The sequence below is a fragment of the Apostichopus japonicus genome, chromosome 15, assembly GCF_037975245.1.
Source record: "Apostichopus japonicus isolate 1M-3 chromosome 15, ASM3797524v1, whole genome shotgun sequence".
NCBI classification, from domain to species: Eukaryota; Metazoa; Echinodermata; class Holothuroidea; order Aspidochirotida; family Stichopodidae; genus Apostichopus; species Apostichopus japonicus.
In genome coordinates, this window is record NC_092575.1 from 24,630,508 (window position 1) to 24,658,165 (window position 27,658).

Genomic DNA, 27,658 nt, shown 5'->3' on the forward strand with positions numbered 1-27,658 from the left:
TTGACTAAATCCTTCCTAAATAATTGTTACTGAAACTTGGAAGTAAATAATAATTTACAGGGACGAATTAATCTGGTATCGCTTCCCAAAATGCTTTGCAATGTGGTCATGAAATGGCTACACAAATACAAAGATGTATAGCAGCTTTTATACACAGGACAGCAGTAGTTTTACAGCCTTTAAAACTACTACACAAAATTTGAAAACACTGAATTATTCCCCGATTTACTCATACACTTGATCATTGAAGAAGTTTAATCGAGATGGTTAAGATGACAAGTTATACCAATTCTTCAGTGATTCTACTCCCCCCTCCCCTCCCCTACCCCTCTACATGTTATTGTAATTTATCCTTATACACCAGATGGGAGACTTACCCTTACAACATACACCAAACTAATACCAACTTCTTCAGTGACTCTACTCCCCCCTCCCCGTCCCCCTCTACATGTTATCATGATATATCCCTATACACCAGATGGGAGACTCACCCTTCTGAATTCTCTTGCTGTTCCTTCAACTGTTCTATCGCTCCTTGGAGTTTTTCTTCAGATAGTGTCTTCTCTCGCCTCAACTCCTCCAACTGTGAATCTCTTGCAGAGACTTCGTCCGCCATCTGTCGATAGTTCTTCTCGACTTTTTCCATGTCCCGCCTGAGACGCTGCAGGGCTTCGTCGAATGACCGTTTCTCCTCGTTGGCAGCTATCAGCGCTGCTTCCAGGGAGGTCTTATCGGCTCGGAGTCGGGCCATCTCGTCATCCAGGGTCTCCGATCGCGACGTCTTTTCGTTGAGGCGGGCCTCAGTGTCTTTATTCTTGATTTCTGCCGATTCCAATTCCCTTTCTTTGTTGGAGACGGATTCCTAAAATTAAATGAAATAAAACAAAGATTTACATCGGAAACTGTAAATATCCCTCATCTCCAATCACAGAAAGAACATGATAATAAAGTGAAAAGTTATATCTTCTTCTATCTTTCAAATTTCTATATTTTTGGCATTCTCTACAAAATCTATTCACTGTTTGGGATAAGGGGGTTCATGATATGGATATTTACAAGTGAACTCACCTACCTGTCTCTACTCTATTCCAGCACTTCTATCTACCACGGATAGTAAAATTTTGTAATCAATGACCCTGTACTTCCCTATCCCATTTATGAATCCTTATCCAGCCTCCTTTCTTAAGGTCCTAAACTCTGGAATTCTCTTCCTCATCACTTGAGAAATATCCCATCTATTGACACTTTCAAGAAGCATTTGAAAACTGATCTTTTTAGGATTGAGTATGGGCAATAATCTTATACGTTGCTTTATTCACATTACTGTGTCCATTTTTATATATATTTACATTTTTATCTTCTTTATTGTGGTTTATATCCCTGTCTTATATCATTTTTTACTTTTACTGCTGTTGTTATTACTTTTAGGTTTCTTAAGTTTGGTAATTTTATATTCCAGGTTTTGGTTCTTTTGTACAGTGCTCTTGAGCATGTTTTATTTCATGATAACAGCAATTTAATATATAGTATTTATTATATTATTTATTATTTCTTTCTGCTACCAACCAAAGTTTATCTTATTTCATGCTCACATGGTAGTGCATAGATAATGTAGAGACAGGTAACTGAGATAAAGAATGAATCAATTTTCAGAGTTTGGTATCCCACTTGCCCTTTAATAATATGTATAATGCTACTAACCTGGGCCAGAGTTAAATTTTTCACTAGTTCCTTCTTTTCGGCTTCCGCTTCAAACAACTTATTTTTCTTGTCGGCCAGCTCTTTCTGCGTCGCTTCCAACTGACGTTCGAGCTCGACGGCCGATGCCACGAGGTTGGCCACTTTGTGCTTCTCCATCTCCATCTCGTTCATCTGAGCGAGTACGGCATCGTGCACGGCCAATTTCTCTCTCTGAATCTCGGCGAACCCTGCCTCTCGGGCGAGTATGTCTGCCTCGATGGTCTCCAGATGCTTGGCTATTTGCTCCTTCTCCAGCAACGATTGCTGCCGGGTTTCGTTCAACTGCTGCTTGATTTGAGAATTCGCCGTCTTCAGCAGCTCGATGCTCAGGGCGTCGCCCCGTATTTTTTCCTGCGTGGAGGACAGCTCCCGTTGCAGTTTATTTCTATCGTCTTGGGCCAAATGGAGCTGGTCCTGGAACCAATCTTTGGTCTTTTGCGCTGACAGAAGGTCAGCTTGTAACGTCCTCATGTCGGCGCTCGACTGAGAGCCGCTATCGATTGAATTTTCTAATTTATTCTCTAACAGGGCAACTTTTTCTCTCAATTTAGCCATCTGCATCTCTTTATTCTCAACGTCTCTCTTCACCTCTCCCAGCCTTCTATCCAACTTGTTATTCGCCTCTTTCGCTCCTTCCAGTTCCTTTTTGACATCTTCCAGTCCATTGTCCTTCATCTCTAAATTGTTCTGAAGACTGAGGACTCTATCCTCCAACTCGTTACGATTGGCCCGTAATCTCTTCATGTAATTCTCCGACGTCGCTTTCTCCTGGGTCGATTGATCTAGCGACAACTTCTGGGACCTCATCTGGGCTTGAAGACCTGCCACCTGGGCTTGCAGTTCTGCCCTGGATTGCAGGGCTGCCTCGGTCTCTGCGTTGAGCATCTCAATCTGTCCCTCCAGGTTGGCCTTCTCTCGAAGCAGCTGCATGACGTCGCTGTCCCCGCTGGACCCCACTCTCGGCTTGGAAGACTGTCTCAGCGACGTAGAAGGCAACTTGTTCATGTCTTTCCTCCTCACTGGGAAAAGTGGAGGGAGAGGCTTCTGCTGAGGGAGTAGGGTCTGCGATGAAGCGTTCGACTCTCTCTGTAATTCTGCCGCTTCTGGTATGGTGCCGGGCTCTCCACTACCGCTGACGGTGGTGGAATCAGTCTCTGTTGGCGCCATATCTGTGGCAGTCTCTGACTGATTCTGAGGCACACTCGTGGAATCGTTGCGGAGGGAACCAGGAATACCGTTAGGCAGTGTCTGCGAGTAGTCGTTGGCCGCGGGTTCACCGACGCTGTATCCGTCGGTGAAGCCCGGCTGAGAAGAATCCGTACTATCCGATGTAGGGTGGGACTCTTTGGGGGCCACCATAGTCCTACCCCCTCTGTGAGTTGTTACGCCCTCTATCGGGTTCCTGTGTAAGATCCGCCCGTGTACGATTCCGCCAGTGGGGCCGGCACCTACCCCAGGTCCAGCCGTTGGGGAGTTGTTGAACTTTCCTGAGACAGCGTTCTGCAGGGCCAGGGTGGTATTCTGTGCCATGAGGGATGCTGGTTTCTTGCTGATTGTGACCGGTGCGGGGGGTTGTCTGGGCTGTTCTGCATCCCTACTGAGACTGTCAGGATGGGGAGGTGGTGGAACCACCTCTGGCTCCCGCAACAGATCATTTTGTGACTTCGTCTCAGGGCTGGAACCGTCATCATGAGAGGCAGGAAGCTTGGTTGGCATTTCGTCGAGAGAGGAAGTCGATGCATGTAACATCTGCAATAGATTAAAAGAATATGGGAGGGGGGTTTCAAACGAGAAGGAAAGTATTCGTGGAGTTACAACCTTGACAGCCAAACCATGTAGAAACTCTTTAAGTACTATACTAAGCTTAGGGTGTGTTTTGCCGATATAGTTGTACATGGTCAACTGCATAAGTCAGGCATTTATCTCAACCTGTATTGTCTCAACATGTAATGTCCAACATTACCGGTAACATTATCGTGTACACGGAAACCATCCTTATATTCATTTGCTTATTACTTTAGTTAATGACGAAAAATCCTCACCTTCTGTTTTTAGACACGAAATTGCAACACTAATGGGAAATAAATTCCTCATGAAGTTTTGCCTAAAGCAGTTAGCCTTATCACTAAAAGACATGAACTTCAGCAAAGTTTAACACAGATGCAAATAAGGCTAGTCTTAGTACCACTGCCTACCAAAGTAGCATAAACCTAGACTAAGCATTATCGTTTGTTTTTCTTTTGAAAAGGTAACAGTACTTGCAGATATTAAACAACTCCTACAAAAAAAAAGTAGCCTTTTTGTATTTGGTATAAAGTTTTACCAAACTGACTTGGCATTACTCAATATAGGATTGCAAAGGATCTTATTAAGACACTGTTATACTTTGTTGTCTTCGAGTGAAGGTTCATGGAGACTGATGTAAAGCATCATCTGATATCGTTTTCCACTTTCCCCGATCTCTGATTCATTCCAATTGGCATTTTGGTTTCGAAGAATACTGTCAAAAGTTTACAAGCATCAAAGCAAAAATGCACCCCACCATGCACTTCTTGAATTATTGTGTTTATAAGCCAAGCCAGGCATCACATACACACCCACAATTGTTCTCTATTGTACTAACTACAAACAATGATATTTCCCTTTATTCTAACCCTTTGTCTGTTCTCTAATGTTTGACAATTGGTGACAGGAATTTATTTTTTGTCTCCATGTCACCACTTGTGAGGCCTAGACAAGTACAATCTTACATACAAAAACACACACATCACATCTTAAGGCATTCCAATTGGCATTTTGGTTTCGAAGAATACATATTTTACTTACAAGAAAATTTTGGCTGAAAATGCCTCCCAGATCGCTGGAAATGGCACTTCCCAGGGCTTGTAAGTTGCATCTTAGCATTTTCTCTTTTGAAATTACTAGCGATATCATATATAAATTTAAAAAATATGCTCAAGGGGGGGGGGGGGTGGCTGTCAATAATGAAATACCTTCTTGTCACCATTCGGCTCTTGGTTCGTTTCGTCGTCGTCCTCCTCCAGGAGTGAGCTTCTCTCGTTACCCAACTTATCCAGCCTCTCCCGGTACTGCTGTTGCACGGCTGCTATGGTAGCATTGATCTCGTCCATTGAAGCTGGCGAGGCTTTCGAATTTCCTACGACCGACAGACACAATAGATTTAGGATCGGAGCTCATCTCAATAAGTGATGAGAGACAGCAGTCAGAAAAGTAGTTAACGCTCAAACGAATAGAATAGTTTAGACGTTACTTTAATGAAGCCCCAAGCTTGCAGACATACAATTAGGCATTTGCTTCAAACATTGAACACACATATATTATTATGTACAAGAAGAATATGTTAGCAGTTTGCCCCAATAGATGTAAAATTAATGTTCGACTGGCTCTTAAGGTAAACCTGTACATGATAATAAAGAAGCAATCATATGAAGCTAGTATCAGTTGAATAATCTACTAAGTCAACAATATCCATAGTTACCTGTCAAACACATCCTCCCATATCCCCATCCACCCTAATGAACAGCAGACCCACCCACCCAAATGAACAGCATTAACTATTTTAACAATTATTTGGTTTGCGACTGATGTCAGAATATTTTGTAATATTGTGGATACATACAAAGATTCACAATTGAGAAAGTGGGTCCACCACGGTGGTGTCACAAAAGATTTCTTTTGTCAGAGGTTAGGGCAGGGGACCACATGACAAGAAGCGGTGTCCCATGTCGTGAAGGGAAAATACTGTTCCCTCAACAAAATTGCAGACAGCAGAGATTTTATAAGAAATACACAACATGTATCAGAAAGGGTGAGGAACGATATGAAAGGTCTTTTGCTGTCTTGGATGAAAAGGGAAACACCCTCAGAGGCCTCTTAGTCACCCTCCCTCAAGTACTTTGAATATGCATAGACTGATAAAAGTTTACCAGCCAGTTGGGACAATTTTCTGATGCTAATACCTGTCTAAACTGTCCTCCAATATCATGCTTCAAAGCACTCGTATTGACAGTACGAACAGTTCCCAACCTTTATATGATAGAAACATGATATTTATAAGTGCACATACTGACAATATATAAGTACTTTGAAGCGGGACTTGAAAGTACAGTATAGAAAAAATTGTCGCAACTGGGTAAAGTTTACACCCCCAAACTTACCAGATTTTGGGATATTTACAAATGAAGAGCTTAGTTGTCTCCTCACAACAAGACACATTGGGTGGTAGAATGAGTAGGAGGGTCACCGGCCAGAAGTGACCGGTCATTTGAGGATGTAGAGTGTGAAAAAATTTACCACTTCACTCTAGGCAGGGTAGAGCGAGGGTGCTGAGGTTGTGAGGGGACAGGTAAGCTAGGAACCCAAGTCTGGTTTATGACAGTTACAGTAAATAGCTTGTGTCTCCTTGAAAACACATCTACGATTGCATTACAGATAAGGAAGACCCGACTATTACTTTGTTGTAAACTGTTCTGCAGTACTTTAATACAGCTCTAGGTGAAATGTCTATGACTAGGACATGCAAATTCTATAGTTACACTTCTATAGCTACTGTACATGCTATAGGGTACAAGCTGCATTGGCAGTCCACAAACTATTGCATAGGTCCCCCTTCCCCCCCCCACCCCAGGAGCTTCCACGAGAACTGAGCCATGACCAACCAGACCCCCACACCTCAGAATCAATGCTAAGAATGAATGAAAGATACGGTAGCTTGGCCTATGGACGTTGGCAAGCTCCAAACTTTGCAGATGAATTTTCTGGCCTCTGGGAAAAAATTCTACATTCTACAGAAAACTTTTTGGGAACCACTTTTCGGTCGTGCCCTTATAGTTTGCGGATGGTTGATCTACACGAAAATTGAAACCAAGGAGCGTTAGACTTAACGGTCCTCTACAAATCTATCAAACTGATGGTGAAGAGTTGACCAAAGAAAAGACAAAACAAAACTAACCCAACTCAAAAACAACAAAATGGAGTTAATATGAAGAGCTGTTAATTACCAATGACTGCTCTCTGTAGAGCCAGAGCTTCTTCGGTAGTAGATGGAGCTGTGGACAGTACAAAATGTAAGTATGGTGAGACTGACCAATCAGAAAGCTGCATGCAGTAAAATGAATTGTCTGGTTACCAATAGAAGTGGTTGGGAGAGAAAACACATTTGAAACTCCCGAAAAGTAACTCCAAAAGGAGGGACTTTGCAAAGATGAGATATTACTGTGTCTTGTAGCTGTTTGAAAAAAGACAAAAGCAAGATAACATGTTTACAAGATTTTCGGAGAGATTACAATTTATTTCTATGAATATTCAATATATATTTAGTTTCAAATTTTGTTTCATCGATGATCCAATCATAATTTTGACATATTTTTTAGGTTAATTTACAAATATAATGGCTAGGAAGTCACACATTCCTCTCTCTTGAATTCTATGCTGCTATACACAGATGATCCTGGACGAACTCAGGTTCAAATATCTCCATTTAATAGACAATCAGCTGAGTAGAGCATTTTAAGGCAGGCCATCTTCATTTCTCCTGTGCACAGCAGGAGTGACATTTGCTTAACACTAGACACACATACTGTAAAAATCACACCAAAAAAGTTCCTAGAGTGGTAAAAAATATGGTAAAAAATATTTTTTAACGCCTGCCTCTGTGAAAATTCCACCAGCGTTATCCACCCCACCCTTTGAAAAATTCTGGATATATCCACTGTACTATCAACTGACCTTAAAACTGAACTAGTCCACATGTACTATATATATTTATATATAGAGGTCAGCTATTTCGTGGATATCACCATATCTATATTTACATTCAAAAGAAATAAACAGGAATGTGGTTGGGAGTGCAGGATTAGATAGGAAGTGACATCATCATTTATACAGGAAACAATGAATATTCTGCATTTTTGCAAAGTCATAACAGGTCATTCTGTGGAACCGTCATGCAACCAATGACATCACTAAGAGGTTACATTATCAAGTTCACGATGGATCTCCACCCCTCCCCCTCCCCCACCATCCCCACCTGCCCTCGCTCATGCTTTGGCAATGATATTTGAAAATCAGGACAATAAATATATGTGTTTCACAGGGAATAATTTATCCGGTATCTCATCGCAAATTGCAATGTAAAATGGTGAACATTTTTTACATGTACAGTAGGGACAGTAGTATTTTGCAGAGAAACAGGGCTTGTGCACATGTTAGACAGTCATTGAACACTCAAATTTCTGTTGTTTATTTAACTTGCTTATTAATCAATAGTCTGAAGATATCATTGTAAAATACATAGATGTCTTCGTTGATCTGAATGGTTTCCACATGGCCAGGTCAAGGTAGTAACAAAGTAAAAGCCCCACACGTCTTTAGTACAGGTCTCTGCTATTATATATCAAAGAGTATTGTTTTTTCCAATTCAATGTTTCTCAATTTCAATATTAATTTCATGGAAAAGTACAATTACTACAGAATGAGCACAAGCTGCTACTAAAATGCAAACATCTGGGAATCTAAACACTGACTTTAACCAGGGAGCAATTGATACAGATAACTGGAGAGTCACAGTGATACCTGCCACACATGTATGTGAAGAATGGTGTAAGGCAACTTATGCACAAAATGATTTTTTAGAGTTCTTTTTTCTGGACTATGACTAAATTCTGCCTTTAACATCAGCCTGTAAAATCAGCTATGTACACCTGTGGGTCTACAATATACAATCCAGAGTGAAGCACCCAATTGCTAGGAAATATCCATTGGAAAATGTTCTTCTTTGTGAAGGATATAGTGTAGGATGCCGGTTCAATTGTTAATGGAAATGTAATTTCTATCGGATATACCCTCACAGTTCAGCCTTACTGTGATAATTGGATGAGTGAGGTGCTTTAATGCTACCTACTGCATATGAATGAAGGAGGGATGGATTAACTTTCTTTGAAATGTTACTCCCTCAGGAGACCTTTTAAAGAGTCTATTTGCATGAATAGATTTATATGGAAGGGTGCTTTCTACAAATAGATCTCTGTGACACTTTCTTGTGCAAACTGCTATTCACATACTGTAGGATGCATCTACTGTATTAATACTAAATAGGTCACTATGTAAATAGCCTGCCATAGCTTTTGAGGGTAACACCCAAAAATTCCTACAAATCTCTCGAGTGGGGCTAAAACAAACTCTATTTCTGAGAGATATATTCAGTTGGTTAAATGTTTTTTTTTCCACCAAGTGGTAAATACAGAGTAGTATCAACACTGAAGGAATACATTGGTACAGTACTACTCTTACATATAAATACAGTATATATACAGCTCAATGAGTAGTCTCCACACCATACAAGTAGTCATGCATTAAAACCGATCTACTGTATATTACCTACAAAAATATTTCAAGATCAAAAGCAATTCTTCGTTAATTGTAAGTTTGTCTTTCCCAATTTCGTTATCGACTGCAAGCAACAAAATGAAAACTCAAAATCAATCCGTACTCTTGGTGCATTAATATCCAAACCAGTTTTTGTGTTATAAATTCCAAAATGGACATATTAGTAATGGTAAAACAACAAATTCAGGAAAATGTCATTACTGTACAACTGCAGCTAACTATTGGATCCATGTTTTTTTTTGGGGGGGGGGAGGTGAGGGTGAGGGGGTGACAAGGCTGTGAAATATAGAATGTAGTTAATGTTATATTTTGTGCTGGAGTATAACTTAAAATCACTCTCAAGTCATGTAATGGTCACACCGTATAATTGGATATTCCTCAAAGTTATATGGCTACCACCCCTACGTGGTATTGCAACATCTGGCTGTTCCTGGCTGTAGAGTAGCATTAACTATAATAATCACATCCACAAGACCTAACCATCTTCCCCACAGATTTATTGGCACTGCTTTGCTTCATTCACAAACCTGATACATAATTTCATCAATTCTTGATGCCATTTTGTGAATCTGAAACATATATTATGACATAGGTCTGGCCTTTCTGTTTAGTGGTTGAACATGGTACCAACAGACTGAAGGAATTAAGTCAACACAAAATGATACTTTAAACCCAGATGATGCACTGGGCATACACTTACTATACAGTACTTTTGCCTTGCAGTTGGTACAATACTTTACAGTGAATGGTAGCCCACTAAGTTCAGTTAAGATAAGTACAACCCATTTGCATTATATGGCAGACCTGATTATGGTAAGCTGCAGTTGGGACTAAATAAGCCTTTTGACTGAATGGTACAGTATCCTAGTAGGCTCAGTTGGGATTATACAGCCCATTGAATGAAAGCCAGTACATATACTGTACTGTACAGTAAGTGAGCCTCAGTTGGGAATTACTATGGTACATTTCATATTGCATGATACAATGAATACTAAACAGCTGACATGGTAATCTGCCCCCTTCAGGTGCATTGGTACTAGTGACCTATACCTCTGCCTGCAGTAAGTCTCTGGTCATGAACCATGAAAATACCATGGCAACAACACAACAAAGGATTTCCAATTAATATCTCTATATAATAGCCTAACAAACAGTGAACAAAAGAACAACTCAAAGACTCTGCAAATATTCCTGAATTATTGACCTGAAAAGGAAAAGTGTAAATACATATATGCTACAAGGAACAGGATAGTACTTAATATCCATTCATTGGAATTATAACTGATATACTTCAATTACACATTGATGTTTAAAGTGTTCAGTACTTGTCTATGCAGTAACTGAAAGCCTATGGCTTATTTTGAACTAAAACCATCAACCTTGATGACATGCTTCATACAATTTTTTCACAAAAATTAATCTTATTACTATTTTGTTCTTCTTTCTTTGTGGTGGGGGGGGGGGGAGGGAAGGAGTGGGTTTGGCAGGAGAGGAAGGTGAAGGGGTTCTGAAAACATCAATTAATTTAAAACAACTCATCATTTTCTTACTGTTGGTACAATACATGAGAGTACAATACCAAAGCTCCTACTAAGAAAAATATATAAAATATAAAAGTGGATAAAAGGAGCATACTAACACAAACAGTTGGAGCAAGCTCTTTCCTACAAAGTCACACTTTCAGTTTACACTACATTGATATACAGTAAGTGGTTACCACTTATATTCTACTTTGCCAATAGGTGAAGTAGAAGATATTTAGTTCAAGTCAACCACTACCAAAACTTTCAAAAAGCATTCAGCTCGTAGATTTATACAAGTAACATAAATGATCAAACACGGTGAACTTCACTAAATGACACAAAGGTAGAAAAATAATTATATTACAAAGGATAAATTATACATCTTGGAGAGAAAATAAAGCGACAAATCTTTCTATACTTACAGTCAACGACCTTTGGCCCTGCCTTGCTTCTTGATGGATATGATGACTCATCTATATCCGGATGAACGGCCATATTGCCATCTAAAGGGGAAACGAGAGAAACAAAGTCCAGAAGATATGTTCAAGAGAAGCTTCATTGCTGAAACAGTCAAAGTAATGATGAGGTAAAAAGGGAAAACCATTACCATTGCTTTGAAATTTTGTAAGAAACTTCATTTGTACTGGTACGGTGTCATGTTTCCTTGTTGAGGTATATGAGTTCTTTCAAACAATCAAGTAGAACACAGTCGACGTAGAGTATTAACAAATAACATGTTATTATTTATTGCGTTACATCATGCTGTACAGGACAGATATATTGGACGACATGTCCAAGGTTACTTGTTGACAGATGGAGAGACAGGGTGAACAAGGACGAGCAGACGGCATGCTTTAACTTATATTTCAATATGCAAATACACAGCTCATTAGCATACAGGTGCAGATTATATAATGTAGTGCATCGTTTGCACACGTACTGTACATGTGAATGCATATTCAATAACATTACATACGGTTGGATGCAAATTTCTTTCTTTTCTCTATTTTGGAGAGGGAAAGGGGGTGACAAGAATTGGGAGGGGGGTTGAGGGAAGGTTTTAGTGCATCATTTCATCTAAATTGTAGCCCTCCTTTGTACTAATGTTCACATGCAATTTTCTCCGAAACGTCACGAGAAATGTTAAGGGTTCATGAGTGTACATGTTTGCTAAATAACTTTGATGTGTACAGTGATTAATCACTAACTGAAGGAGTGTATATAGACAAAGATATCATATACGAAGGCCTACCCATGTACTGTAAATAGTATGAAAACTCATACTTCATTTATAGGAGGAGGCTAATCCACGAAGTTCCCTCAATTAGTTTCCCACCATATGCTTTAAATAAAAAGCATTTTTAAGAGACTATTTCACCAAAGATCAACAACATTTTCGTTCAGAAAACAATTTACTGTAGCAAAATTTGGTAATCCGATGCATGAATTGATCAGAACGACATTACAACCATACTGTAGAACAAAACAAGATTCTCCTTAAAATAATTACAACCAGCTATTATTCTGTTCTATCTTTTTAGTGTTCGTTTTACAGTCAATCTCTAATAGGAATATTGCCAGCAGGCTTTGATCTGTTCCTCGTTTTACGTATTGCTTTCTTTTCACTCACGCGCAGTAACTGGTTTGCCAACTTATTGCCGACATTTATGGACAAGCTTCTGTCCTGAGAATAATCAATATCAATTTTTTAGTAATTATTAAAATTCTTATGAAAAACTGTGGACAGCTGAAACAGAGAAACAAATTCTGTGACAACACTGTGGTTCTGAAAGTCTGATTACATGACAAGCGTGTACAGTAATATGCTACACTGTACAGGAACTTAGAGTTTAGTTAGGAAAACAAACAGTCTGTTTGTGTAACAGACTGTGACATGTACACAGTGTGTGTATAACACATACAGTACTAGTACTGTACTGCATTTAGTTAGTACATTATATACCCGGACCTGCCAAATGGACAATATTGTACACAAAGTCTGCAGACAGCATCTGAGATATCACATCTCTGTGCTTTGTAATAGAACTAAAAAGCAGTGTTCAAACGATTAACCTAATCGGAATCGGTACGATTATTGCATAATCGGAACATAATCGGAATTGGTAAAAATTACGTGGAATACCAGTTATGTCATACCGATTATTCAAAAATATATGGAAGGTGAAAATATCATTATTCAAAAACATATGGAAGTAGAAAATATCAACTGATGTATTAGGTTTGTTCTTTTACTACGAAATATTAAAATAAAGACACCCTCTATACGTCTTTCACAATGTAACTTCATCAAATTAGGCTGCCAGGGTCACCGATTTTGCTTCATTCGTGGTTATTGAGTAAAAAGATCTTCCTTGAAACTGATGACCAAAATTATGCAAACTTTTTTTCACAATTTTACATGTTTTAACTGTGTGTAAGTTGGCCTGACGTTTCGATCCTAGCAGGATCTTATTCAGAGGCTAAATGACAAGTAACAGTAACAGAAGGGACAAAAACATGCACAGAATACAGACAGGTTAATGAGCATGGTGAACACAAAGAGATAGATGTAAGGGGATTAGTAGACAAGGGATGGAGAGAAGAAAGAAAAAAACATGTTTTAACTGTAATAGTCAAATTGATAACTTACTGTATATGACAAACCACCATGTTTGTTTAACAGGAACATAAAATTACTGTTTCCAGGGTATGGAATATGTGATCAAATTACCACATACCATGAGCAGAAAGTTTGTAGTATGATGCTACAGACTGGCAGTTAATCTATTAAACGTAAATCTATTTGGCTTTCACTTCATACTTACCCATTTTGAAGCAAACTATCTGTTTCTAGACAGTAAACTGCACACAATGAAGTCCTTAACTCTTCATGGCAGGATAAGTCAAAACTCAACAGGGAAAAAACTTGTTCACTAGTTTGAAAGTGATCCTAGGATGTGTACTATATTGTTATGTTATGATAACGTTATCCTAGTGGCATGTACTAAATGAACACACTTAAATGAATCCCACACATTGATTTCATCTGATGTACTGTACAGTATTAAAACACCTGTGTTTACTTGTTTAGCCTGTTATTTATTACATCTGAGACCAGACTGACAAATACAGTACTGTCAATGCGAGTCAATATGTAATTTTGTGGAGAGCTGTTATTAAACAATCATATCGGACAAAATGGCAAGCTTCTGGAACAGTTTGAAAACAGATTTGTCATGGAGGGAGGGGGAGGGGGTTGGGGGAAAGTGGAGGGGAACTTGCTTGTGGTACGCATCTTGAGACAGATTTCGATACAGAAGTACATTGAAATGATAAATCCTTTTATGGACTTTACAGAATATCAGTGAAACTAATGAGTTTGTTTTGTTCCATATTAATACTAATATGGAACAAACACAAATTAAGCATTAAGACTCACATGCTATGCTTTGAATCACTACTCATTCTTGAAACATTGCATACTGCGCCAATGGAGTGAATAGCATCATCTCCCACTATTACGTAAGATGACTTAACATTTGAATACCTTCCAAACCAAGCATGGATTGGCCAAGGTATTCATGATAAGAATCTCTTGTATGTAGGCAAGATGATGAACAGGTTTACGCCCTCTGTAAGGACCCAACTGTACACTAGTAATGCAGTCAAAGAATGAAATGATTTTACTCTGTATTAGTTAAAAGCAATTTATAGGGTCATGCAGTAAATGACTATATGCACCCCTTGCTCCTCCCCTATCAACCCTTTCCCTCATTATTGAGGGCGTTGTGGTCAAGTGGTTAAGGCAGTGGACTTGTGATCTAAGGACTACAGGTTCGAGCCTTGGTCAGATCATTGCTTGGGTCCTTGGGCAAGGCACTTTATCTCCATTGCCTCTCTTCACCCAGGTGTACAAATGGGGACTTGCGAGGTGACTTGTAAATATTGTTGAGTGCGTGGGTTTGTGGCTGCACCCTACGGGAATTTCCCAGGGGGACACGTGGCTGTGGTGCACTGTGGTGCCCCAGGAGAGATTGTTTGAATTGTGCACACTTTGGTGTGTAGGTGTGACAAGTTACCAATGACCAGGGTTCAGTTGTGTAGGAAGTAGTGTGAGATTGCCTTGGCCCTGAACAAGACTGTAAACCTACTGTAACAATATGACAATATATATTAAACATTTCACTCACCCATGGACAGCATGTCATAGTCCGTGGAATAAGCTTCTTCGAGCTCCATCTTTCCGCTACGGATGGAGTCACTCTCAATCGATCTCTTATCTTGTACCCCTGAATGTGGGTCGTCTAATGTAGAATTCAAAAAGATTTCGTCCTTTTCGTCGAATGACAGACTACGAGCTGAAGTAAGTTTCTTCCTCCGATCAAAATCTCCTTTCTGAGTGGCCGCCGCCCCTTTCTCTTCTTTCGACTGGATATCCGAAAGGACTGAGAGCTCCGAATCGGATAATATGCTAGAGTCAATTCTCAGTTGTGCAGCATGAAATTGAGCAGGAGTGTCACCAGGGCTCTCTAACAAAAGTTCTCCAAGTGCTGATGGGGGAGACCCAAAAAGTTCCTTACTCAAATCTAAAGACAGGGCCCCACTGCTGCCCTTTCTCTCGATCTGAGTGACACTGGGCCCTGGGTCCCTCTGAGGAATCTGAAATCTATCTCCACGCAGGTTGGAGAGCGTACCACCCTGGGTGATATGTTTATCATTCGGGGGATAAATGTCAGGGTGGAATAGATCTTGGCTAGCCTGAGGCAGTTGATTTCGGTTTCTGTTAGTTATCGGCCTACTTCTGCTGGAGTTAGGATTCACTAGAAGTGATTCGGTGAACAGAAAATTCTCTGGAGAGGAGTACAAGTCACTCGGCCTCTTTGGAGTGGAGTAGGAAAATTGATTCTGAATTGGGTTCGGATTTTTGTCAGGGGACGACTGGTTGAAATCAGAATCAAATGAGAAAATAAAATCAAACGAATGCTCTTCTTGTGGGTACACTGCTCCAATGGTAGGATCCTGTGGCTGTCTGGGATTAATAATTGACGTGGACGTTACATCAGTTTGTGCAGAGTTATCTTTCTCCATGTGAAAGACACTCAATCTTGACTGTTGTTGAAAGGCATTTTTATCCTGTTCAATGACAAAATAGAATTGAATATTGGGGTGATTCAGGTCATGAATTGTGCACAATTTCTGAAAAGGAGATACATGTAGCCAGCAGTAGCTGTCAGGAAGACAGCAAAGCTGTTTCATGCTATTTTTCAGTTCAAATTTAAATTTATTTCTCATATTTTTGTACAAGATTAATACATCATAACATTACAGTAGGAAGGTTAACATGTATGAAGGACACTATAAACACAGCAAGGCTGTTATCTCAGCGAGTGACCAAGTAGAAATATTGGCTTGGGCCTATTCTTTCTAGGTGATAAACAAAGGTGGCATTAACAAGCAATTACATAATTACATGAGATGACAAACTGTATTAGTGACACGTTTATGTACCACACTACTAGGTATGTTGATATGCCTAGCACCTTGCTTTGATATGGACTGAAACAAATTGCTGAAGGAACTTACCTCTAGTCTACTGTTGGATTTGTTCTGTATTCAACTAGAAAATACTTAGTGTCTTAAGGGATATATGTCATGCTACAGAAACGTATTAACCAAGCCTAGTGACCATCTTTTTAGCACCAAAACTGGTAAGATTTATCCAATGTTTACAATTCCAAATCTGCAAATAGCTGCTTGCAATTATCACAATCCCACATGTATGGATGTTTCAATTTGGTGAGGTATCAGTTTGTGGTGTTTTCGACATGTCATATAGTAAAGTTAGCATGGCAAAGCCCTACCCAAAACACACAAATAAGGCCAGGGTATAGCCTAGACTAGCTTTGAAATGCTTAATTTAGTCTAGCATTGAACCACATACTTAAAATTAGTTTTGATCTTGTCAGTGAACATACCAGCACTGTAACTTTCTTGCTTAATGTTGGACTAACGTAAGGTAATGTTCTTGCCAACCTAAGGTCAGGTTTAACTTAAGTGACTGCAATAGTCGTATATAGGTTAGGCTAAATTACACCAAGCCTTTTCTTAACATGACCTAAGTTAGGCTATGCCTAACGTCCTAGGTTTAAGTGCAGGCCTTATTGTAATGTAAGTGTAAGGAAGTGTATCCACCCAAGGATACTTAGGAAGTTAGGCTAGGGTATAAAGGACTTCACAACTGGATGTTTGTGTTTGAGCAAGGAATACAATACCTGAAACTTCACAGTTTGTGCATCTTGAAGTTACCAAGGAATGACTGACCATCAGAAGACAGAACAGCTATTTTTCGGCAATTCGCGTAGATACACAGACAGATTAACCTACGCGATTTAGGTATAGCCCGTACAATTGGAGTTCATTTTGTATGGTATACTCTCATAACTGAGCATGTATAGTACTGCTAGCCTAACCTAGGTAGGGTTTCTGTGACGAAAGGTAAATGTAGAAAACAGTACGATCACCGTGTGCCACGCAGTTTTGGGATGCTACAAAACGCCACGTGCAGAAGTCATTTCTCGGAAGACATGGTACTGAATCTATGAATCACTTTGGTAACGCAAAAGGCGAGGTAAAAGCGTTGTACTTCAGTTCATAGAAGGAAAACATTCCCCATCAAGGATCGTGTGAAGAAAAATTCTTATTAAAGAAGCCTCATATCCTGTCAGTGCTATTATTTAAATAGCTTAGATATAATTGTCTAAACCATTATCGACAGTTTTCGATTGCACAACACCATATAGAAGTTCTTGCAAATTGTCTGCTACTCAGGCTTTTTTTTTTTTGCTTTTTACGTGCAAAGAAACGGACACGGACCAAAGGTCAACAAAAAAGTACTCAGGCACATAGCCAGATGGGGTTAGAGGGGTGGGGGGGGTGGGAGTCTGCACGGGCGGTGAATGGTCACCCTTTACACTGGCCTGCACTAACCTGAGACAATGAGCCATATACATATACTAGCTGTTCCTACGAGGACAAGCTGATTTGAAAGCTTTGGAAAATCTTAGTAAATCTAAATTCAATCCCATGGGATTGGAGGATGCGTCGGGCGAGGGGTACAGGGACTTGATAAGAATAATTTAATGGTTGGGCAGCTATATTTGTCAATTTAACATTTCTTGATGGTCAGGTTGTTGTAGCGTTTCTGACCTTGACCTGGTTTTGGGGGACAGTTTGGGACTTTTAAAGAAGTTGGGGGGGGGGGGTGTGGTCGTGGATCGGTAATTCTCACATGCACTGCTCCTTGAGATAAATGGCTCCAATGTTTTGGTTGTTGTTTTCAGTACAGTATATCTCTGATCTAAAAATGATAATAAGTTGTAAAAAATAATTTACTGGGCTGGCAAATAAATAAATGTTCTACTTTCCTGAGGGTGTAACCGGTAACCCCCCCCCCCCCTCCTCGGAATGCGCTATGTGATGTATGTATGTATTTTAGATTTTAGATTGTATTGTTAGGAACACCTAAATTTGATAATTTGTATTTAATTAAGGCCACTGTGCCACGTTTGATCAAAAGCCCTCTCGGCATCCATAAAAACTGCAGAGGTTATACGTTTAAAACCTAGTTTGATAGACTCAGTAATGCGGCAGAGGGCCGAAAAGGTACCTATGCCTTTCCTAAAACCGGACTGGTCATTATTATAAAAGTTATTCTCATGGAGGAAACTCCTAATTTTATGATTTATTATACTTTCAAAAAATTTTCCCAGACAAGAAAGCAAACTAATGGGAAAAAATGGAGATTTCCATGGCTTTGGAATCAGAACCGTTTTTGCCTCTTTCCAAGGAGTGGGAAAATACCCTGTACAAAAAAGGGTGTTGAAAAGAGTAACAAGTTGGTCGAACAATCAGGTGGGAAGAATTTTTTGTTGAAGATAAGTAATACCGTCTAAGCCCGGGCCAGAACCATTTCCTTTGGTTTTTAACGTTTTAACCAACTCATCCCGATTAGTAAGAAAGCTTGAGTCTTTGACCCCAGTTAGAGTGAAGTTAGGGTTTAAGGTATCCATGTTGTGAACCTGGTTATCTAACTGATCCTTGAACTGATTTAAAAAGTTATAGGATGATCAGGACATTTGAAAAAAAAAATCAAAGCAGTCAGCCATTAGGTCCGATTGATCCTGAGGATCAGAGATATAGTTCCCAATATCATCTAACAATTGTATATTATTGAATTTGGGGTTATTGTTGGTATTTTGCTGTACTTTTTAACCTTTGACCAAAATTTCCTGGGGTCCTTTTCAGTATTAATATCATTCCGCCTCAGGTATTTTTGATGTCTAATTTCCTTTTTAATTTGAGAATCATACTATTAATCTGATGTTTGGTATTTTGGTCCCTGGTCCTATAGAAGGACCCCCTAATCTTACGTTTAGCTTTACTCAACCAGTGAATCCTATCATTCAATGGCCACTTCTCCGGCCTATTTTCACCACATAGCAGCAGGATTTAAATTGGAATTTATCCTATCGGCGACAAGGGAGGCAAACTTATCAAAGAATCTTTAGAGGGAACAATTGAATTCCAAGCCCCAAGAAGATTAGTACAATCAGAATCCAAGAGATCTTTGAAGAGACCCCAATAGGCCTTTTTAAGATTAAACGGGGTAAAGAGATTATCTGTCCACCCAGGATAAAGATTGAATTTGGTGAGAACAATGTAATGATCACTAAGGATAGGTTCCTCGTGAATTTGTATGTCTGAACAGAGGAGGGCCACATCGTTGGAGGCAATTACCAAATCAAGCAACTCCTCGGTTTTACACTAATACTACTTAGCCTATATGTACGTGAAAGTAGAATACAATAAATCAATAACAAGGTAACTAATTAACCTCCTTGTTATGTAACCACATCACCTCGCCTGAAAGCTAGTCAGTTTGAAAGGAGCGGAAAGTTCCTCATCACAACATAACTAACGGGCGTACGCTTTACACGCATTTATTATACCATGGAGGTCTGTTTTTACCTCCATAACTTATACACACACATACATACTTACAAACAAAGAAAGAAGAAGAAGAAAATATGGCCAATTTTGAAGAGGAGTTCAACAATTTTTTGATGGGACTTATAGGGACGAGGAGAGAGTGGCGACATTTCGCGAGGGACAGAACTGTCATACAGTTGTGCGAATTTTAAAAATGGAGATAGAAGGACAATTCGGGCCAACTGGGGCCGGCTTTCATACCGGTCTTAGTCGGCAAATTGTCCCTTGGAGTACAGCCCGTGTGGAACATGTGTTGTATGTCAGCCTGGAAGAGGGTCCAACAATGGCTCAATGGCTAACACTCTTTCTTGATCTGCCCAGCAGTTTTCTTGTTTTTTGGGGGAAATCTGAATTAAATCCCCTCGGTTGGGATGAATCGAGAAAGATGGAAACTAAATGAGGGGTGGTCCCACTCCAATTCCTGGATCAACTCTCAGACTGACATTCATTTGTGTAAATAAACTCTCTCTACAATACGGGTTCACAACGACGCATGTACTGCACTTCAGGTCAACCATGCTTGTGTAAATAATCTTTGCATTCTTTACATACCAAAATTACATTAGCGGGGAGTTTGACTGTCACAAGCCTTTTAAAGATGGCCGCCCCCATGTTGAAACAAATCGCAGGAGATGGGAACGTCAAAGAATCATCTATGAAGGTAACATCGCAATTTTAGCTTAATTTTTAAGTAATTTTCTTTATTTCAAGTTCGAAACTTTTATACATTGTATCTTACATCGCTGATTATAATAATACTGTACCGTGCAGGATGATGCTATGATTATACCGTGTAGGCCTCCTATCCGTGTGTAGGCCAAGCCTAGACTACGTACTTCATTGCAAATTGGGAGCAATTGACTGTTTGGCCATCAATTTCCTGCATATCTGTTTGACATAAACTGCACATTGAATAAACATATTTATACAGCCCTCTGTACTAATTTAGAATCCGTACCATTCGACTACCAGACAGGCTAAAAGAGGGCGCTCTTTTGGATGTGGTGAGCGTTGCTAAATGGGGCTTGGATATTTTGGGGGACGAAAAGAGTTTGGCGGTTTTAATGAAAATAGTACAGTAGCTTCAGCTGAGCGTGCTTGAATCCCTTCATTGTACCAGACATCCCCCACACCTTCAACCGTAATTCTCTCTCAGGTTCAATCATCCACAGCGACTGCTGGAAGGCCTATGATTGCCTCAGTAAAGAGGGGTATACTCATCTGAAGGTTAATCATTCTGTTGAATTCGTCAACGCAGAAACAGGAGCCTGTAGGAACCACATTGAGAATGAATGGCTGCACGCTAAAAAAAAGTTTACCAGCATATGGAATGAAACATTCACATATGAATGGCTACTTGGCAGAGCATTTGTGGCGTTCTAAAGTAAAGCATGAAGGTCAGGACCCTTTCATTCAGTTCCTGTATTCTGTTTCTTCAGTTTACAATAGCACGTGGCACAGCCCGTCCAACTAATTTAGTTATAACTATGTTTATGAAACCTCCTTTAGGAACCCTTTAATTCATTTGGAACTCATTTAATTCATTTGGAACTCTGCCCCTTAAATTCATTCAAGCCACTCATTCACGCGACGCACCTACAGTATTCACTGACTGTTATTCAATTGACATAAACCAAGCCGATGCGAGCACCTTTTCACTGACTTATTCTATTGACAAAAACCAAGCCGATGCGAGCACACTCGTTCAGCCGGATTATACAGTTGTTATTCTGCCGATTCGAAGTAAGCTTTCCCATTCATATGGTACGGATTCTAAAGTTAGGCCCAGCCCTCACAAGACAATATGAAGCTCTGCAACATAGACAAACATTCGAATCATTGGTCACAAAATTAGATTTAAAACATGAGTTTGTAGCGTACCCTTATGCCTGCAGTATAGCTTGATAATCGCTGCAAGTATGCCAAGATAAATATAATATACTATCCAGGCGTCCAATTAACAGTGTAGGTCTATCAACTGGACATGAGAAACATACTGTGCTTAATGATCATAGACTACACCACAACTCTTGCATCTCACAGATTATGAGTGTTTACCAGAAGTCCCTAAGGTAAACAATGTATTGTCATTCTCAAAATGTCCTGTGTACGTGTGTGAGTTGCGGGGTATTCTGCAATTGCTCCCAGATTTGGATCATACTGTTCATCATCGAAACTTGCAGAAGCTGCTGCAATGCGCAAGAAATTAGGTTTTATAAAAGATCAAAAGATCATTGCAAAAAAAAAAAATCTTTTGCTATAAGTTTATAGTTTCTTATGAATGTTAAATTTCTTGATAAAATCACCAATATTCATGATAAATTTAATACCTTTTTTCTCCTGTATAGTTGATCAGAAGTTGTGAAGAATATTTTTCACTCTGGAAGGATTGTAAATGTGAGTATCAGTTTCTACTCCAACTCGATGCAATGCTTTCTATCATAGATTCTCAGCCATTATGTTTTTAAAACAAACAATTTTCATTGAAGACCAGCAATGAATCAAGTACTGTAGCTACCAATGGAGAATGTGTATTTCAAGTTGTGGTAATCTAACCAGATACTGATGGCTCACTTTTATTTATTTCCAATTCATTTGCAAGAATTATTAAATAGGCAAACTTTTCTCTTTGGTATGGTTGTCCCTATGTATGCCCCTTAGTAAGATTTTGGAAACCGAATGACAACTTGATCTACAAGAATGACTTTGTGCACAATATTAACTTGATAAGTTACAGACTATAATGCAACATGTTAATTATTTTGGGGGGTTGTTTTGTCCACTTTATAGTTTTATGAATCAAAGAGAGAGAAAATATGTTAACAAACTGCTCCTATTCTGCAGGAGGCATGTTTAAATATTCATGACATGACTGATTTTCTTCAGATGCAAACTCCAAACTTTGACGTTGATAATATTACCTGGTAATTTTTACCTAATACGTACATTCGACCTTATAAGTACAGATGCAAACAGCTGCTGTGAAGCATTTCACTTAAGACACAAAGTGTTTTACCAAGACACCTTTCAAAATTGGCAACCTTATCTCTCTCTCTCTTTCAAAACAATAGCATGGACCAATAAATTTCATGAATATTATGTTCACGGAGAATGGCCCGTCTGTGAGCAGTGGAAAGAGGATCACCATAATTGTATGCTGTGGACAGAGCATCAATCAAAAACAGCCAAGGTAATGTATTATATTTGTTTGAAGACTGCCCTGTGGGTTTCTCTATGATTCAGTTTCAATTTATTCTCTGTAAATTCTTTGAATGGGGTGGATTTTCTTTATCGTTTTACATATCTTGTCATATTTCACTATATATATAGAAGTTAATAAGCTAGTACTGGATATATAATTTCTGTTGTGTAAAACCTCTTAAGATGATACTTCAAGGTTAATGGTACTTGGATTTAATAACCTTTAAGAATGAACTCACTCATCAATTTGCTTTCAAGGAAAAGAACAAAGAAATAAGTACTCAGCCAATTATTATTTTTTTTGATGGGAGGGGGGGGGGCTACTTACAAATTTTTGGTTATAAATTCCAAGTCAGTTTTCATTTGTTCATTTACTTATAAATAACCAACAAAATTGCAATATCTGCCTTACATAAATCTTTCCGAGGTCATTCATCTTTCCTTTTTATGTGTATTTACTGCATATTTTATATTCATTATGTTTACAAATATGTTTCTATGTCCAATAGGAGGCTTTGATACAAAGTGAACTCCACAGGTTAAAGGCCAAAAATGACAACTCTCCACCTGTTTGGAATTTGAGGACTCAACCCTGTTCTGATTGGACGATGCCAGCTCTCAATGATAAAACTCAACCTTCCTCAAAAGTCAGTTGATGTATTAATTTCAACGTTGGTTTTGGATCAGCTGACAGATACCAGGTAGATGTCTTCAGCATGTTGGAAACTTTGGTAGGCCTAACTAAGCCCTTCAGTGATTGGATGACATCACGTTTCGACGATACTAGTAACAAGCCTCATCCGAAGCCAGCTGATGAATAGAACTTTGATCTTTGGCTACTCACGTTACCTGAATGAAATTGGATACCACTCTTGAAGCAGTTTAAACATTTGGTGCCGAGCCCTCCAGTGATCAATTGTTGACAGTATACAGCCAACATCTTCCAAACCAGCGGATGAATAAGTTGTTAATGTTTGCTGCCCTCTCTGAGAGAAATGCTGTACAACTCTTCAACTTGTTTGGTCAATTTTGCGGATCAAGTCTCTCTGTGATTGGGCCTCATCAGTCATTGACCATGATCATCTCAAAAGAGCGAGGGAATAATTCAATCTTTCACTTGTTGTGTGAATTGTACAAAAATGGGAAAGGTCACCATCCTTTTTGGAGATTCTAGACATATTCCTTCTGTAAATTAGATGATAGTAATAATAAACTCCAAATTTGGTTCTAACTTATTTGACAAACTGTATTGATTTATGTATTTATAAGAATAGTCAAGAGCATTTTCCTATTTGTCATCAATACCCCGGAAAGAACAAAAAAAAAAAACAATTAACCAAAGCATATACATATCTCAACTACAGATTAACAGGTTTACAGATAAAATGAAATGTAAAAATTACCACACACCCTGAAGTTTTTAAAGAATGCACATGGTTTATGATGGTTGTGATGCCATAGATTCACTCTGTATAAAGCCAACCTAGGTGGACCAAATATGGATAGATGCCGATTTGCCAAAATGTATAAGTGTTGATGTATGATTTTGTTCCAAATTCCTTACCCTGATTGAAACTTGTATTGTTTCGATCCACTCATTGTGCTGAAAGTTGATTAATTCACAGATTAGGAGTCAACAACTTGAATTAAAAGGTGAGTAATTAGCCTCTCAATCCTGTTGATTACTTAATGCCTTGCAGGGACCTATAATTCTCTTTATTTAGTCATTTATACTTATCTAGAATTCTCTCACGCTCAATTGTAAGGTCACCGTACTACATATTCAGTGACACTCCATTTATGTACGTAAATGATCTGAAACTGTTTTATAACGTAATGGCTAGGGTGGATTATTTCGGAAGCAACACCCAGCAATAGAGGCCCTAGAAATAAATTTGGGGCAGTCTGGATAAAGTGAATCTGTGATGTCACAACCAACATGTTCGTATGTCCTGTTCATATTTTGGGGGACTTGGCTTGGTTATTAGATAAATTTGAGATGATTTGCAAAATTTCAAGCAAATCTCAAGGAATCCTGGTTAACAATTTAGTTTCACTGTCAGAATTAAGAGGTTTTAATCACATTTAACTTAATTAAAGAAGTTGAAGAAGGGAAAAAAGTTTTCTAGATAAGATAACCTCCTTGAAGTATGTTTCACATTTTCTGTGGTTTTACATTTTTGCTCAAACTACCCTTCTCTTTTCATCAGATGATATGTTAGAGGAAGAAGTGTTTGCATTCAAGGTTATAAACTTGGCAAGATTAGCTGGCATATGTAAGGGTCTTTGATCAGATTACAAAATTTCTTTTATGAAAGATAACTGAAAACATAAAAGAAAGCAGTAAACAATCTTGTAGTGATATCATAGAACTTTTATTACTGGAGTGAAATGAATAAAGAAAGTGTATTTTACAAAGAATAATATATGTCTTTGTTATTTTTATGTTGCACCAATAAAATATTTGTCTACATATAAAACTCCTAAAGACTGTTTCGTGAAGTGAATGTTTGGATGACATGTAAGGAAATAAAGAAAAAATATTTTGAAAATTTGTCTAACTTTTGCAAGTTTCAATTTAATACAGTACTGAAAATTTTGGTTAGTATCTTTCATAAATTGCCCAAGAATCATCATTTAACTTTTACCAACAACCAACAGTTATGCTTTCGTCAATACTCGTGAATTTTCTTAAAATTCTCTTTACAATAAAAACACACAAGGGGACAATTTTTTTGTCTATGAAGATGAAATGATCAGCTGATCTGGCAGGACAGATAACTCACCCATGATCACCTCTGAAATGTTTGGTCATAATGGTATTTTGTGCTTCTGAAGTCTCCACACAACAAACGTACTTCGATCACCATTATCATGTTATGTAACCAAAACATTGCGTTAGCTATCACGATATCATATTACGTATCATTTTACATAACCATTACACTGCGTCTATCATGATACCATATTACTTATCATGTTACATAACCATTACACTGGGTTAGCTATCACGATATCATATTAGCTATCATGTTACATAACTATTACACTGCATTAGCTATCATGATACCATATTAACTATCATGTTACATAACCATTACACTGCATTAGCTATCATGATACCATCTTACCTATCACGTTACATAACCATTACACTGCGTTAGCTATCATGATACCATATTACCTATCATGTTACATAACCATTACACTGCGTTAGCCTATCATAATACATTACTATATGAAGATACTGCACTTTCAATTATAATACTGCATCACTTATCATGATACAGCTTTGCCCATTATCTAATAAATATATATTAATCTGATTTATCGCCCATCCAAAAATTTCATTCTAATTTACATATAAATAATCCACATAATTTTTCTGGAAATCATTTATTTTCTTACATGCTAAATTCAATCGTCAACTATTCTGAATAACTATAAACCATGTGCATTAAAATATGAGCCGCATTATTAATCTCCCTCCCTCCTCTCCCCTCCCCCACCACTAAGAGAAAAAAGAAACTTTGTAAATTATTTTGAAGAAACATGACGATATAATTGATATAATTGCTCTTAGTTGAAGAAGTTGCCAATCATTTCAATTTGAAGCATCTGTCCCTCTCATCCAACTTGTATTCAAAGATCAAACTTTGCCACCAAGGTTACACATGGTTTATACAAACAATCTCAAATTTACAATTAATCCTTTTCAATTTCTTTTGTCCTTGACACAATACTCTAATTTTTGCATTTCTCTAAGGAATATGAAAGGACGTTTCCCAAACGTTGGATGTCTGTGCGCCTGGTTTCACTCGTGAGATCAAGTTACGCTCCAGTTACCTTGTAAACGAAAAGGTCAGGCCGCTTGGGACAAGTTTGGGAGAGAGTCTAGTAGGTGACAGTGTGAATGACAGGTATTGATTACACGGAAATAAATAGATCAATAAAAATCTCTTAACGCATAAAAAAAAATCTATTTTCATTGTAAAACTTCTAGCTATGCCAAAACAGAGAAACATGCCCAGTCTCCATGTGAGTTTTAAGTATATTGAACAGCTGGGGGGACTTGAACAAGTTCAACTATTTTGTACAGTGACAGTGAGTTAGCTTAAAGCAGTATGTTGTGTTCAATTTAAAGAATTACAACCTCTGGCACTTCAAAACAGAGTAGACACAGAGTAGACTAGGTGATATATATATATATAACTGGGAAAGAAACTAACCTCTTCAGTTTTGTTTTGGAGTTTACAATTCTTTTAAAGTTCCGCCTAAGGTGAAAGGGGAGAGGGATGTTTTCTTCAGTTTTTTTTGACAGTAGCTATGCTTCATATATCTTTCTTTCCCATATTTGGTCTCAGTCCCCTGGTCCTATGCCACTAAAACTGTGTTAAATCCCACTCCAACAATCCCCCATCCGCATGGGGCTATGTTACTTAGCTTCCTCCGACATTTGGAATGTTTCATAGAAAGTACTATTAAGGGACTCATTGAGGTATTAACCTAAATACAGTGCTGACTTTGAAAATAGTAATAAGTAATAATAACCACAAAAGATGCAAATATGACAAAAATAGGGCAAGGGTGGGGTGAGGGGGGGGAAGGTTTGGGGGAATGAATTGCAGTTTGAGAAATACTTGTGGGTGTAAGTAAAAGATAAGGTGAAAACATGTTTGAAGAATACGATTTTTTTTTTTAAATAGGATGTGAGTCATAATATAAAGGAATCAAATGAA

General features: G+C 38.5%; 2 protein-coding genes across 3 annotated transcripts in view; one reads left to right on the top strand and one right to left on the bottom strand.

Annotated features, from left to right (window-relative positions):
- LOC139980722 (uncharacterized) overlaps positions 1-17,126 on the bottom strand; it is a 28,648-nt gene extending 11,522 nt beyond the window's left edge. The window contains exons 1-7 of one of the 2 annotated variants that reach the window (XM_071992588.1): positions 16,943-17,126; positions 14,861-15,803; positions 11,093-11,173; positions 6,890-6,988; positions 4,734-4,897; positions 1,702-3,489; positions 492-862 (exon numbers count right to left, since the gene is read on the bottom strand). In XM_071992588.1, coding sequence (XP_071848689.1) covers positions 492-862; positions 1,702-3,489; positions 4,734-4,897; positions 6,890-6,988; positions 11,093-11,173; positions 14,861-15,758 — 3,401 coding nt within the window. In that variant the 5' untranslated portion in view covers positions 15,759-15,803; positions 16,943-17,126. Of the gene's footprint in view, positions 1-491; positions 863-1,701; positions 3,490-4,733; positions 4,898-6,761; positions 6,810-6,889; positions 6,989-11,092; positions 11,174-14,860; positions 15,804-16,942 lie in introns of both variants that reach the window. The other variant, XM_071992589.1, reaches the window with a different exon arrangement.
- A 2,590-nt stretch (positions 17,127-19,716) lies between these two features.
- On the top strand, positions 19,717-26,897 carry LOC139980849 (synaptic plasticity regulator PANTS-like). Its single transcript, XM_071992824.1, has 4 exons — positions 19,717-20,379; positions 22,067-22,115; positions 22,790-22,908; positions 23,429-26,897. The coding sequence occupies exons 1-4, from the start codon at positions 20,317-20,319 to the stop codon at positions 23,573-23,575; spliced, it is 378 nt and encodes a 125-aa protein (XP_071848925.1). The 5' UTR covers positions 19,717-20,316; the 3' UTR covers positions 23,576-26,897.
- Positions 26,898-27,658: the final 761 nt, after the last annotated feature.